We start from the raw sequence: 15667 nt of genomic DNA, 5'->3' as shown, positions 1-15667 counted from the left end.
GACTTCAAATAGTTTGAACTATTAAACTAAAACTTCGGAGAGTCATGATCTGTGATACTTTGGTTTCACTAGTCAAAACCAAGTTCAAAAACTTCAGTTCAAAACCTTTTATCTTAGGGTTTATTAACATTTTCTTTGTGATTTCTTGTTCATCTCTGTCATCATTCTGGGTGTAACTTGACTAGAGTCTTCCTTCTGTTGCTGAGGTTCAGCTGCGGTGCTTTTGGTAATGAGACTCACTAGTCTTACATTCCGGTGATCAACTCCTGTGGCTTAAAGCCAGTCTTCTCCTCTGTGCTACAGGGTTCACTCTTTTCTTTCAAATGTCTCCTTCCATTTTGAACTTAATTTCATCTTCTCCTAGTCACTTAGTCACTACACTAAGGTTCTATCAAGCCACACTACTGTACATTGTGGCATCAACACACACCTGTATGCTCCATACCAGTGATTTGCCATTGTCATTTTACTAGCCACAATGGGGTGTACTTAGATTTTTCATGAAAACCTTTTCCAGTTTGATACGGATTTGTCCCAAGCACATAGCACCTTAAGAGACTGTTTATATAAGGGAAGATGTGAAGTTTAAACTTTGATGACCAAAAGTGACCGCATATATCCCTCTCTGGTTGAATGTCTGTCTGTCCAACAGGTACAGGACAATTAGCAGAGTTTGTAATCTGTTCTGAGGAGAAAACAAAACATCTTCCTTAGGTTCTGTCCCAAACATATTTTGTTTTGGAAGCATTTCACTGAGGAATTCCCTGCGGGATTGCTGAGGGTCAGTGTGTCTTCACTGGTGAGCTTTCATCTGATTAGTGAATTAATCTTGGAAATGGCTACCAATAAGTCACTGAATTCCCAAGCCAGTCAGATATAATGGTCTGATGTGTCCCTGGGGAGCAGAAGGTCAAATGTTTTTTCCAACCATAACTAATTTCTAATAAATGAGCCCTTTCCCATTGCTGGTGTTCAGAGGTCAAATTGTTTGCATGCTTTTTTCTTTTTTTTCACCCCTTGCCACACATTGTGCAGAATACATTTTGGCATTTCTGAGTGCTGCTCAAACTGATTTTGTACATTTATTCTGCAAATTTAATGTCAGCCAGTCATTACAAAGAAACATGTTTAAACAGAATTTTTAATGGTGGTGTTTAGAAATAGACAGACAGGAGAGCTTCCTCTTTGCCATTGCTCAGATTGGCAAGGAAGAAAGCTAATGCTTCCTCTTTGTTTTCCTAAAACTGGGAACGTTTGCTCTCCTGGGGTAATACCCTACATGGTGAGTGGAGACTAAACCTAGAAGTGGTTATCCAGGTGTGAGCGAGTTCTGTCTCATTAAACAAAAATGAACAAGTTCAGAACTGTTCTTGCCATCGTTCTCAAAAAGAAATGGAGCTGACAATCAGAAGTAAACTCTCTCTACCCACATTCTTTCAGACATACAGTCACAAATGTGATTACAATTACCAGATTAACTACAGTATTTTCTTGTAACCAAAGGTGCCATTTTGCTGCTTGCACTTCTTAACATCCCTGAAATTATGCATTGTGTTCATTATTGGCAAACACTATTCAGTAGAGAAATCCTACAACAAAACACCACTTCAGTTTACATGTGGGAAGTTGGTCCTTTCAGTCACATTCTTCTTTACCTGATTGGGAACTGAAGTCTCCTCACAGTAAGACAATGGAAATCCCAGACAGAGAACCTTTTCAACTACCTGGAGGCTTAGTGTACTTGTTTTCTGAGAATGCTCCAAATTGGGCTAACAAAGCAGCTTTTCTCCTCTCACTCCAATACTTCAACACTGGTATTGGGCTCCACCTGATGTTCTGGAACCCATGCTGTGCATCCAGTTAGTATCTCCTAACCACTTTCTCAAGCACCGTTTACTGAAATCAAGTACAAATCCTATTAGAACATAACTTTTAAAAGACTGGTTCCAACCAGAAAGAAATGGATTTAGAGGACAGCAAGGTTAACAGAATCTAGGTACAAACATACCTGGTTGTCAGACTTCAAACTGTGCAATTTTGATAAAGCTCTCACTTCTCATGTAAATGTGCCTTGTCTACCTACACAAAAGCTACTGTGAGAGGACAGTAGTATTAATTGTAATATATTACTAAATAAAGTTAAGATATTTTTAGAAGACCTGTCATTTACACACATGGACAAAATTGTTGGCACCCATCGGTTAATGAGCAAAAGCCCACAATGGTAAATTAAATAACTTAAAACTGACACAAGCAATAATAAAACTAAAGGTATAGTAAAATGAAACAATAAAAATTAGACATTGCTTTTCAAATGTGGTTGAATGGAATCATTTAATATGAAACAGGCCTGGACAAATGTGATGGCACCTCCAGTAAAGACACAGAGACATGTTAGACTAAGGTGTGTCCTCTAATTAGTATCACAGTGTCTTCAAGCTTCTAATCAGCCCTATTTAAAGGGTGACAAATAGACACTGAGTTGCTTGGTGACATGGCGTGGATCACTCTGAACATGAACCACCGCAAGTGAGGGAGAAAATTGTTCCAGGATATTAGAAAGGAAATGATATATAAAGGAAAAGGCTATTAGACCATTTCCAAGCAGCTTGATGTTTCAGTGACCACAGCTGCACATATTATTCAGAAGTTTAAAGTCAACCACTGAGGCCACAGCAGGAAAATGGAGGACAAACTAAAGAGAAGGATAATATGAATGGTAACCAAAAGCCCAGCCTTCAAAGAAATAAAGGTGAACTCCAAGGTCAAAATATATGTGTCAGATTGCACTATAACAAGGGTAACAAACCGCAATCATCTGTTAGTTTTGCTCAAAGTCCAATTTGTTTGAGCCAAATTGGACTTCAAGAAAGTAAGGCATAAATAAGTGAGATTGGAATTTGCCACAATGCATAGTGACGAGCCACAAAGCATTGTGGGAGAATATCCTTAGAACAGTTGCGACACAACTGAAGCTTTTTAACGAGGCACATCAGCTCTATGTTCAGAGATGCAAAAACGAAGCACAGCAAGAAAAGAACACTGTCCCCACTGTGGAACATGGAGGAGGCTGAGTTATGCTCTGAGGCTTTGCTGCATCAGGCACAGGGTGCCTTGAATGTGTGCAGCAGGCGATGAAATCTCAAGACTATCAAGGCATTCTGCAGAAAAATGTGCTGCCTAGAGTCAGAAAGCTTGGTATCAGTTGCAGGTCATGGGTCTCGACCCAAAACACAACTAGAAAACCCAAGAATGGCTAAGAGAAAAACACTGGACTATTCTGAACAGGCCTGCTATCAGTCCTGATCTAAATCCTGTTGAACATCTGTGAAAGGAGCTGAAACATCTGGAGAAGGTTCCCTTCAACTGGAGAAACCTGGAGCAGTTTGTCCATAAGGAGTGAACCAGAACACCTGTGGACAGGTGAAGACGTCTCTCTGACAATTAGAAATTGTTTGGTTACCTCAAAAGGCTGAGCAACAATATATTAAGTTACAGGTACCATCATTTGTGTCCTGGCCTGTTTCATATATTTTTATAAAATGATTCTTTTGAAACACAAGTCAAAAGCATTGTCTGATTTTCATTGGTTAGTTTTCATCCATCCAATATCTAAACTCATATATCCTCCAGTCATTGGGCAAGAGGCAGCGCACACTTGTCAGCCCATTATAGGACAACATAGAGAAACACAGGACAAGCAACAATGCATGCACACCCCCCCGCCTCCCCCACACACACACCCAGACACAGAGAACCATATAGAGATACCAGTAAGTCTCTGTTGGAGAAGGCCGGAGTACCAAGAGAAAAACCATTTATGCAAAAGAAGAAGACACAAACTCCATGCAGAAATACATCGGGCCAGGATTCAAACCCAGAACCTACTTGATGCAAAGTAACAATGTTTACTGCTCAATGATTTAATATTTTGACTTTTGCCAGTTTCTAGATGTTTCAGAGATATGGATTTTCAATTCAACTTGTTCTAACAAAATTCTGAGGCTGGGTTATTAACACATTCAAACAACATGATCATGTAACTCTTGTTTTATATTTATCATTTTACATTCTTGTTATTTTCAGTTTTTGCATCTGTCTAGCATTATTTAGCCACAAAACCTCTAAATTTACCACCGCCTCGCTAACCATAACATTAACTTCTACAACCCAAGATTGAGCCTCATTAGTTATTTTTTCTGAATAAGTCCCGTCTTTTATATTATTATATATGATTGGATTCATTCTCCCACTAACATTTTCATTTCTATTCATCAACAATTTTTTTTACATAGCTGTCATTCTTTGAGTGAGTTTTTGTTTACTTTACATCCAAAGAAAAGAACTTTAAAAAAAAACAAGTAATAGCTTTCATCTGTAAAATAACTGGCTGTTTTGGTGTAGCACAGTGACAGTGGCACGACCTTCCATTTAACCCTGCTAGCTATGCCTTGAGCATGCTCATTGCTCATTGCTCATTGCTCATTGACATTTTGCTCCTTAAACATAACACAAATGCTAGGACTGTTTCCCCACTCCACCGGCACCACCACCCAAACACAACCAGTGTTTGTTACAGTAAGGATCACAACCATGGGACTCACTAAGTCTGTGGTCACAAATGTTGCTGCGTCTTTTCCTTGAAATAAAGCAGTCGTCTGCAGCTCTTCAGTGTTGATCATGAATTAGCAGATTGAGTTTCACCTGCCAGACATTCATTTGTTTGGTTACCCTGGTAAAGTTGGACATTATCCATTAGCACTTTGCATAGCCAATAATTTATCTTACATAAATCTAACCTACTACTCCATGTTGAGATTCAGTTACACTGTTCAACTCATCTGCAGATTTGTTATTTTCCTGATTCCCTTTGTCTGCTGTGGAAGACAACCACATCAGATGATTCTTAAGCTAAAATTGGTGATGTTCTCACATGAACATGTGTGCGTTGGTACATGTGTGTGGGTGCGTGTGTGCAGGGGTGTGCGTGTGTGTGTGTTTGTGTTCAGAAGCGTGGAAGGGCAGTTCTCATCATGGATAAAGGGGGTGGAGAAACTAGTTCAAATTTATTGCCTGAGTCAGCTGTGTCAAATTTGGCAAGCTCAAATGGTCAGGCTGCAAATGGCAGGGCAATACCTCAGGGTCAGCAGCTTTTGTAACAAAAAGTTGTATATTTTCACATCTCTTTGTATAAAATGGAAAGTTTCTAGGACTAAAAGGACCAACATACAGTCAGGAATGACTTCCTGTCCACAGAAACTGCTCCATCAGCAATCTGAAAGCTGAAATGATGAACATGGCAGCACATTCATCGAGATGGAAGCACATGAATAGCCCAGCTGCTGAAGTACTGTGGTTTTTAAGAGACTCTTCTTTTTATTTTCCTTTGTAAAAACTATTTTTGTCTTTTGATTGTTCATAAAAGGGACCACCCAGCTTCTGAACCTTTGCCTTTATTTTTGGAGGGTCAGTGTGAGGGGCCAGTTGGTTTTTATGGCAGAGATTTTTACGATGTGGTCAAAGCTGTTTGGAGACCACCAGTTCTCCTTTCACTTGTCACAGCTACTGTAGTCCCGGCGACATCAGAAGTCAACTTTACTCCTTTGAAGTCTGCCCATGAGTAAATATAGTAGAATTGTCCTTCTAATATTAACAAGTTGCATTTGTTTGTGTCCATCACAATTTTGGAATTCCTTTACTATTACTGATACATTTTAGCCAATAAGTAGAGTCAGTTGAAGACAGAAAAACTTTACTGAATATAGACACAACTTTGGTCAACTAAAAAATATTTTTAGAAAGATGCGTCCCAGTTCTTGTTGTGTGGTTGGCTTATTACCCACAAAGATTTCATAGTAAATACCATTGAAACCAGAAGTTTGCATACACTAAAGAAAGACACATACACTTTTTATTGCAATCTGTTTTATGAAATATACTGTTTATATAAACTCATAGATATGCCCACATTGAGATCCATGTAAAATAAAGAGCTCTTTATCAAAGTGACATCTTAAAGTATGAAAAATAAAGAGAAAATCATTATTTCTCTGGTTACCTATGGTCAGTTTTATTAAGCTTTCTATGATGATGATCTCATGGCTTTCTATATTTTTTCAAAAGTATTTCTCAGAAGCCCAATTTGGATGTATGTATGTATGTATGTATGTATGTATGTATGTATGTATGGATGTATGGATGGATGGATGGATTTACAAAGCTTTACAGGCTGTTCCTGACAAACTGGTCGTCTTGTCCAATAAGACTGAAGTCTGAAGAGTTTCTGTGTTTCTGCACACAGGAGTCATTTTCAAACTGCATATTGTGTTCTTGTCTATGTGTTCTTATCTCATTAAAATGTAAAGGTATGAAGCGTCAACTGCTCAGTGTATTGCTCATGTCAAGCTGTCTGATAGTGTTGGTATGTAAGACATGTGAGAACCTGGTGACATAGTGGAGTTAAGTAGGCAGCATGGCATGAACTCTAACTATGCTGTCCTTTTCCTCCCTTTGTATCATGTTACCTAAACATCTTGCTGACAACACTGCATAACTGCAGCTCAGAGGGACCCAGGGTGATGACAGCAGGTTATGCAAAGGTTTTCCAACAGTGAGCCACAGCATCAGGTTAAAAGAATGATCCCAGTTGGCTCCTACAGCCACAGACTGAACATTTCATTTGTAGGCAACCTATTAGGCAAATTATTTGCACTTAGAACAATTTACGTCTGCTTGTCTTTTCATGTCAGTCACTGTCAAACTCTTTAAGATTATTTTATACCACCAACCAAACAAGAAGACAAACCAAGACAAACTCCAGCTTGGTTTGTCTCCTGTTGAAAGACATCAGCAGCGATAATGCTGCCATCAACTTGACATCCAGGCCAGGCATCAAACCGATTCCTGTCAGACTGATTCAGATGAAAGAACGACTGAAAGCAAGACAAACCCAGAGAAAGACAGAGTTCTGCTGCAGCATGAGATCTGCACTTATTCTACAAAATCAATAATTGCACATATTTTAATTAATTTAAATAATTTTTCAGTTTCATCAATAAACTTGCACACTTTGCTAATTAAATCATGAATGTCATTCTGATCAGGACAGACTTACTAATCCTTTTAAACAGAACAACTGTCTGCAGTCCCATTAAGGATTAAACATGCAAAGAAGCTTCTTATTTCATTTTAAATCATTTTGCTGTTTCACTGTTCAACTTAATAAAACTAGACTGGGACCTTGAGCTGCAATTTAGGCACTTTGTATTATCAACATTAATGGAACTATCACAGGCCCTTTTCAACCAGTTACTCATTTATCAAGTTGAATTTTTATGTCAGTTATGTGAACTTTGGAGACGAGGTGGCACAATATTGTAATGTATAAAACGTATAAAACATTATGTATAAAAAGTTATGGCATGGACTGAGATAATTTGTCTCAGTCCATGCTATACACATTGATTCAACTGTCTTGCTTAAGTAGAAGGGGTGTCATAATGTCTTTAAAAAAAAGTGTCATGGCTTCCATTAAAACCAGTTTGTTTTTAACATTTCAGAAAAATATTAAAACCAGGCTATATGAATTAACCATGAACTTAAACTTATGGCCTTATCCAGACCAAAGTCGTCAATATTCAGTGACTTTAGAAGACTTTTTAAAAACACACGTTTTAAGGTTGTCATTAAACCTTTGCTTTAAAGCAACCACCACTGCCCTGGTTCAGCCTCAAGCCAGCCTCATCCACACACCGCAGACCTTACAGCTCTGACCCAGCTCCCTGATCAGCTTCAGCTCCTGCCTGACCAATACCTGACCATGCCCTGGTGCCCTGCTGCTCCACACCATGACCCAGACACCATCACACTGCTGCAACCTCAGGGATCTATACTGCTGTAAATGATCCCTGGGAGTCTCAATGATTTTAGCAACTTGCAACTGAAACACATAGATTATGACCATGTTTCCGAGATCTGAAAGCCAACATCTCAAATGAAACACAGCAACTTAGAATTGTCAAACACAAGCTGTTGCCACAGTGTAAAACAGCACATCAACATTTCCTGTTTTAGGTCAGTTAAAATTACAAGGAAAAATTCTGTTTACTAAACTCCAGACTAATGAGCAAAATTTTACTCTGTTCATACAAACAAATCTCATAGGGACAAACAGCTTTGTTTGTTTTAGTAGGAAGAATAAAAAAAATATTACAAATAAAATCCACCCAGATCACATAGAGATTTTCCATCAAAATAACTACAAAAAATATTAAACAAAAAAATAACAAAAAAGAAAAGAAAAGTTGAGGGAATGCAGCTGGGTAGTTTGCTGTGTAGCATTTTTGCTGTTGTTTCAACTATGAACTTTAAGTTTTCTCTTTTTTCACTCCATCAACTTTTCACTACATGTTGTCGGGCATTTCATTTGGCTGCTATAGCTTCCTGTTAAAGGACATCAACTAATCATTCTCCCTTTTATATAAACTATTTACTTTTCATGAACATAAAAGATAATCCTAAATCAGTTCATATGTTTCTTGTGCAGTCTTCTCAAACACAGATGCAAGCTTGTAGCGAGTCAGGTTCTGGTTCTGCTGGAGGTTTCTTCCTGTTATAGGGAAGTTTTTCCCCTCCACTATTGCTACATTCGTGCTCTGCATTAGTGATTGCTGTAAAGTCAACGATACAACGCAAGTGGTTGTCTAATATTGCCACGCGCTTGTCCAGGAGGCATGCAAGCTCCAAGTCAATGACTAAATGCTATCTGCTGGGTTCCTTTAGACAGAATCGATTTAAGATAATTTGAATAATAAACTGAGCTTACTGTACTGTTTGATAACTTGGATCAATTGGAATGTATTTGTGACTGAAATACAGTCACAATACTTTTCACAAAAATACCTTTTGTGAAAAGTGCCTGGTGGCATTTGTTGTGAATTGGCATTATGTAAATAAACTGAATTGAACTGAGTTGTTGTTGTTGTCCTGTTCTCCACATGGGTGGGATTTTCCTGATATTAATTCCACAGACCAAAAACAGGAATGTTAGTGATGGAGGACTAATACAATAAAGCGTGCACAGAAGGTGGATGGATGGATGGAAATAATCAGTTTTAACATAAATATTACTTGTCTATTATGGTTATTCCTTTTCTAGCCATTATGCACTGACCTTTTTAACCCTTTGTTTGGTATTAAACCTGACCCAGTGCCCTGATGAAGGTATTTGAAGCTCCATATTACAAACTTTGCCTCACCTGGTCACTTTTTAAAAAGTAAACCAGCTTCATCTCTTCTTCTCTTCTCAGTGACCTGCTCTTTTTGTGATTTTGTGATGATAATTTTTTTTGATGAATTTTACAAGAGTTTTGAGTTAAGACAGAATTAGTGTTGGGCTTGCAGCCAGCTGCCACACCCACCACCTTCTTCACTTTTACATAGAATTCATCAGTCAGAGCTCAGATCAGACATAAGGGGGGTGGACTGGGCTGGATAGATAGTATTGGCCCTTATGGTTGAAATGCTGACAACTTGTGTCACTTTGACTTGTTTTGTGGACGTGTTTGCAGTTGCAATAAATGAGCATTGGGGTCCCTGTGGTGTGCTCACATTCAGCAGAGAGATTTGAGGGAGGGACTTCTGCCTTGCACCATTCCACCAGTGGGCAGCGGGATCCCGGGGAGGCAGAAGACGCACCGCTGCTTGCAGCTGAACATCCCTCCCCAGACGCAGACACAGCTCCACCAGGCTTCACATCATGGAATCGACCAATTTTGATGCGCTTTGTGGATCTATCGATGGACTTGAGCTGGGTCAAGTCTTTGGGTAATTTCTGCGGGCAGTCCGTGTTGTTTTCTCGCCTTGGGAATACTTTGTTGGTGTGGATGGACATCAAAAAGTGCACATGCCACTTTTGGGAAGCCATTGGATTTATTTACTTCATCCTTGTGGCATTTATCGGCCTCAGGAATCTCTCGATTAATCGGATGAAATAAGAAGTGAAGATGTATGGAATAAACCAGCGCTATTTTTACATGTAAGTCTCCTGGCTTTCTAAATGTAATTTGATGCCGCATGGTCTTTTTGTCTCTCTAACTTATATTTTATACCTTTTTTGCAGATCATTTAATTTTTTTGTTTTGTGGTGTCACGCTCAGGTGAGAAAGCTTCAAACGTTTGAAAATGAATACAAAGTCGTTAGAGTAATAACAGCCGGACAGATATCAGTAGTTTTGATGTTTAATTAAAAAAGCCAAGGGCTATAAATTGATTCTTGAAATGAACAGTGAACTGATACATCCCAGATTAGAGACAGACACAATTATGGATTTTATTTTTCCCTTCGCATAAAAAAGGGGGAGAATCACTCGTCTCCTAATTTTAACCAGTATGTGAGGACGCAGGGCGCAACGACGGACCAGCTCAGCCGCAGGCAGGTCCGGGTTTACCAGCTCTACAGCCGAACCAGCGGGAAACACGTCCAGATCCAGGGTAAGAGAGTCAGCGCCACTGCGGAGGATGGGAACCAGTACGGTAAGAAGTGAACCGGGACCTGCTGTTGTTCTCACACTCCTAACACACCGCAGGCTTTTCAGGCGCGGATCCTCAGATTGAATTCTACATTTTATTTTATTTTATATATTTTTTGCCATAGAGTTAGGAATGTTCTCCTCTTTTTGCAAAGATTAAACTGTTTATTATTATTTTAAATACTGATGACATCTGTAAGAAATCGTGTGAAATCATGTGACTCGTCCAAATCAGAGGAAACAGCATCCAGAATATGTCAAAGATCCCAGTTTGATTTAGGGTCAGTATGAATATTTAAAACATCCACCAGTACCATCAACGGGAACCCACTGAGGGGAACCAAATCATCAAGTGGTGGTCTTTAGAAAATAAATAAAATAATAATAAATATATTGGTGTAATTGTGCTGTAAAAATAAGAAAGGATAACAAAACAGCACTTAGAAACAGATAAAAGCAATTTATTGGCTGTTGATGATGTTTGCTTCCTCATTCTATTATTTGCATATTGACTTTCAGGTTCTACTGTTTACTCTACTGGTCGCAGGTTCCTTCTGCTGGTACTTTCTAGGTTTAACGCTGAACACTGATGTATGCAGAACTCATCTGTTATTTAGTTCAGGATGAGGATAAAACATCTGAGACAGCGCTGTGGCAGCAACCCAGCTTTCTAGTTTTATAGCTGATACTTAACCATAATTATATCAAGGAATGTCCTCTGAAGACTGAAGTAATAAGCTTAAGTTTTCTGGGACAGAGACTCTGCTGGGGACTAATGTCCTCTGACCAATCTAGCAGTTTCACTCCCAGCCTTGCCCATCCCTCTCGTTAGAGGAAGATTTTCAGGACTGTATGTTAATTTGCCTCCCTGCTGTGTCCATAAGGCCATCGTCTGGCAAATTAGCAGCTGATAAGGAAAAGTCCTTTGTCTCCATAGTCCCAATACACAAGTCTGTTGTAATGCTCCAAAGACATAATTAACAGCAAGATAAAGTCACTTGAGAGTGTATATTCTGCTTCCAGGTTAATGGGCAGAGATAGCATTTGTTTAATCAACTGGTGGGATGACTTTTTTCTGTTTGTCTGCTCAGGGTCTTTGACTGAGATGGTCAGAAGCCGATCATGACAGGGAAAGACATGGAAGCACCTTCCCATTCAGTGACTCATCTAGCACTATGCAACTAGACACTGCCAACATAGTTATCCTAGATAAAACAGGAATACACAGACTGGATGAACAGTTGGAACATGTAACAATACTTTTGAATACTCCTTGTATAAGAAAAATCTTTTTTTTTTTTTTAGCTTTTCACATCTGAACCTAAAACCTCAGTCAACATGTGCTTTTTAATAGCATAAGAAGACACAATACTTTGGAAAAATAAATAGTTGATTTGACAGGGATTTGTACGTTAATCACCCAGAGAATACTTAAACTTTTATTGCTGTTGCTGCATGTCGTTTCTTCAGCTCGTCAGCTCTGTCCGTCTTTCCTTGCAGCTCGCCTGTTTGTGGAGACTGACACCTTCGGCAGTCGAGTGAGGATACAAGGTGCAGAGAGTGGGCTATATCTCTGCATGAACCGGAAGGGAAAACTTGTTGGAAAGGTACAGAACAAGTTTCTGGTTTCTGGCTTTTTCTGAACAGAAATGATTGCATGAACAAACAGGTTTTACTAAAGTTGATTTTGATGGAAACATTAAATAATGTAGAACTATACTTCAATTTATTGCCTTTCAATATTAAACTAAACATTCATTGTTTCTTTATTTTTATATTTCTACCACTAAAAGTGGTAGAAATACATCACTTAGAGGTTCCAACCTTCCCTAGGCAGTGTGCACTTTCACACATCACAATGTCCTAAAATCCAAACTGAGATACGACTTCAAACTGCTGTGTATCTGTTGTCATAGCGATGTCATAAGTCTTAGTGCTCGTCCATGTTGTACTATTGTGCTTTTCAAAAAAGAAACATCTCCAGGGGGTGACAGTAGTTCAGCCTTACTGGCCAAGGCTGATAACTCTGAGGGGAAACTCCTATGATCTGCCCATGGATGTTTGGACATGAGTCAGATCTGCCCTTCCTTCAGTGGAAACGGAAAAGATGGACTCATATGTTCTTATGTGACCGGCCATAAATTTGTTTTGCATCACTGTGGTGAAATGTTGGGACTGTGTCTGCTGCCTGTTTGCAGATAAGCTCATACACAGCAAGACAAGCCAGTTGTGTCAATTTGTATAACTGCAGAGCGCATTGACAGTCTGTGGTTTCTTTTGCTTTTCCATTTTGCTCAGAGACCAGAACGCTGATCTCAGTATACCATCACAACCGGCTTAAGTTACAAGTCAGGAAACTAGTGGAAGATTAGCCTGGTAAAAATCATTTCCTTGTTCTCTGCTATTTGCTTCATCCAGAGGTTCTGAGCCCAGGTATGCAGATATTATTCGTAGCGGGAGGCATTTTGAAATTGTTCCCAATGGCTAATGTTTGGGTGTGACATGTAATGCACCAGTTCGACACCATAAAGCTTACTGGAAATTGCTTGTAAACAACCATCCTCGACTGTGAAGAGAGAAGAGCCAAGCTGAATGACAGCACTGCTACAATAAAAAAGAAAGGTTCTAATTTATAGTAAAATATCGACAGGTGTGGTTGCCGGAATTTTAACATATATTTACACAGATTTTACCATATTAAAAACGGTAAAATTTGTATTTATACGATAAAATACCGTAAAATAATTGCAGTATTTTTATAAATACTTATACTTTAAAAAAATATTTTAATACCAAAGTACTGCATATTTTGAAGTGTGGCCAACATGGACTAAACAGCTTCATTCACTTTCTCTGCTGCCATTGCTAAAACGAAAGGCAGACTACAATTCTGAAGCTGTACAGAAAATAATAATAATAATAATAATAATAATAATAATAATAATAATAATAATAATAATAATAATAATGCATTTTATTTGCATTTATTCTGTTCGCTGATTGGCTCGTTCCTCAGCGGGAGAAAGCCCAGACAGACCACTGAGGGGAGATGAGAGTCAGTTCCTAAGAAGGCAATGACTCGTCTGGTTGAAGATGCAAATGGTTCTGATTGTGAATAGGATAAATCTATAACAATGCATCTCAGCATTTTAGGCTTTTGCACACTATGACAACATGCACACATAGGTTGTGGCCACTGATTTTATGAGTTTCCACCTGAAATATAATAAATAAACAATTCTATGAGACAGTTATCACTACCTGCTATCTGTTTTGTATATATGGAGGTCACTATTAGTTGGAAACCTCTAACACTTTCAGTGTCATAATCGTGAGTTATAAGGACAGTTCTTCTTCATTGACAATAACAACCATTGAGAATAACCATTGAGAATGGTTATTATTGACATATTATTGTCAATAATATCAACAATAATAACCATAGTCCATAAGTCATATTTCACTGGTTTTCTAACATGCAGCCGGAACACAGTTAAGATGAGTCTGATGTTACAACAACAATTACAACTTGCTGTACTATAATGGAAGAACACTGAAATGTACCTTAATGCCTGTGGACAGGACAGTTATTAGTTATGCTATCTATTGCATAACTAGTCTATTACCTAATTCTGGTCGCTAGTTGCAGTTCGCCACAAACTTGGTAGCTGACACAGCAAGCATCTGAAAGAAGGTGATATGGATGCAAGGCGAGGCCTTGGACACATCATCTTCAATTTAACACATGGTGGTGGTGGTGTGATGCTGTGTGGTGCTTATTTTTATCAAGACCAGAGAAGCTGGACAGAGTTGATGGCATGATAAATGGAACTAAAGGCATGGAAATTCTGGAAAACCTTTTAAAGACGGCAAGAGTCTTCAGACTGGGAGAGAGGTTCACCCTCCAGCACCACAGAAGGGCTAAACATTTAGCTAGAGACATGATGGGATGATGAAAGCATGTTATGTTGGATTGACCCAGTCAAAGTCCAGAAATACCTGTTAGCAGACATAATAAAGAAGAGAAAAATGGAAAAAAGACAAACAAAGAAGTCTGTTTTCTTGATGTGCAAAGCTGGTAGAGACACATCGGATGACCTGGACACATCGGATGACCTGCAGCTGTATTTGCAGTGAAAGCCATAATTTTTAGATTTTGATTTGTACATTAAAAAAAATTAAATAAAACCACGAACCATGTTATTTTTCTTTTACAATTTTGCTCTACTTTTTATTGGTCTATCACATAAGATACAAAGAACATTAAGTTTTATCTAATCATCAATTTCTGTTTTGCGTTTCAGAACTGTACATTGGTGACAAAGCTGCTTGTAGTTCTGTGAAATCCATTCGGTGTCCTTTGATGTTTATTTACCTGAAGATGTTTTTAAGAGATTATTCTAACGATAACAGTCACAAAAAATATTCTCTTCTCTCTCACACACAGCCCAACGGCCGCAGCAGGGACTGTATCTTCACTGAGATCGTCCTGGAGAACAATTACACGGCCCTGCAGAATGCAAAGTACGAAGGCTGGTATGTGGCTTTCACTAGGAAGGGGAGGCCCATCAAAGCCTGCAGGACAAGGGAGAACCAGAGAGAGGTCCATTTCATCAAGAGGCTCCACATGGGCCCGCCTCACTTCCCCAACACGGACCAAAGCAAATTTGAGTTCATCCGATTTCCGCCCACAGGTCGAGCAAAGCGGAACCGGAAATCACGTACCTCTGAGTAACAATCAGCCAAAGCAATGGACTGGCTCAAGCTGTGAGAAAGGAACAACAGATGCAGTTTTATTTTTGTATATTTTTGATATTTGTGACTTAAATGTCATAAAGGTAAAATAATAATTCTGTAAAATGATTGTGTAAATACTGACAGAGAATAAAGCTAATGAATTATATTTATGGATGTTGGCTACTGAGGACGACTGAGATATTGTTTCGTTGACTTCTTTCATGTCAAATGTTCATCAGGATTTTGCTTCTAGTTAAAAACTCTACACACAAATGATGAGACAGCAATTAATCAGTGGACAGAAAATTAACCAGCATAAAATATTTAATTTATCATTACTACATGCTCAATTTGTTTTGCTTGAATTAAGTTTAAATCATAGGCAGAATTTCTGCACTGTT

General features: G+C 38.7%; 1 protein-coding gene across 1 annotated transcript; it reads left to right on the top strand.

The window, feature by feature from the left end:
* The first annotated feature begins 9508 nt into the window (after positions 1 to 9508).
* On the top strand, positions 9509 to 15448 carry fgf17 (fibroblast growth factor 17). Its single transcript, XM_028033038.1, has 5 exons — positions 9509 to 10036; positions 10121 to 10157; positions 10356 to 10533; positions 12030 to 12136; positions 14977 to 15448. Exons 1-5 carry the CDS (start codon positions 10005 to 10007, stop codon positions 15262 to 15264), a joined length of 642 nt encoding a protein of 213 aa, XP_027888839.1. The 5' UTR covers positions 9509 to 10004; the 3' UTR covers positions 15265 to 15448.
* Positions 15449 to 15667: the final 219 nt, after the last annotated feature.

The sequence above is a fragment of the Xiphophorus couchianus genome, chromosome 12 (assembly GCF_001444195.1).
Source record: "Xiphophorus couchianus chromosome 12, X_couchianus-1.0, whole genome shotgun sequence".
Classification (NCBI taxonomy): Eukaryota; Metazoa; Chordata; class Actinopteri; order Cyprinodontiformes; family Poeciliidae; genus Xiphophorus; species Xiphophorus couchianus.
The sequence above is the reverse complement of the archived record's forward strand: the minus strand, read 5'-3'. Positions and strand labels throughout refer to the sequence as shown.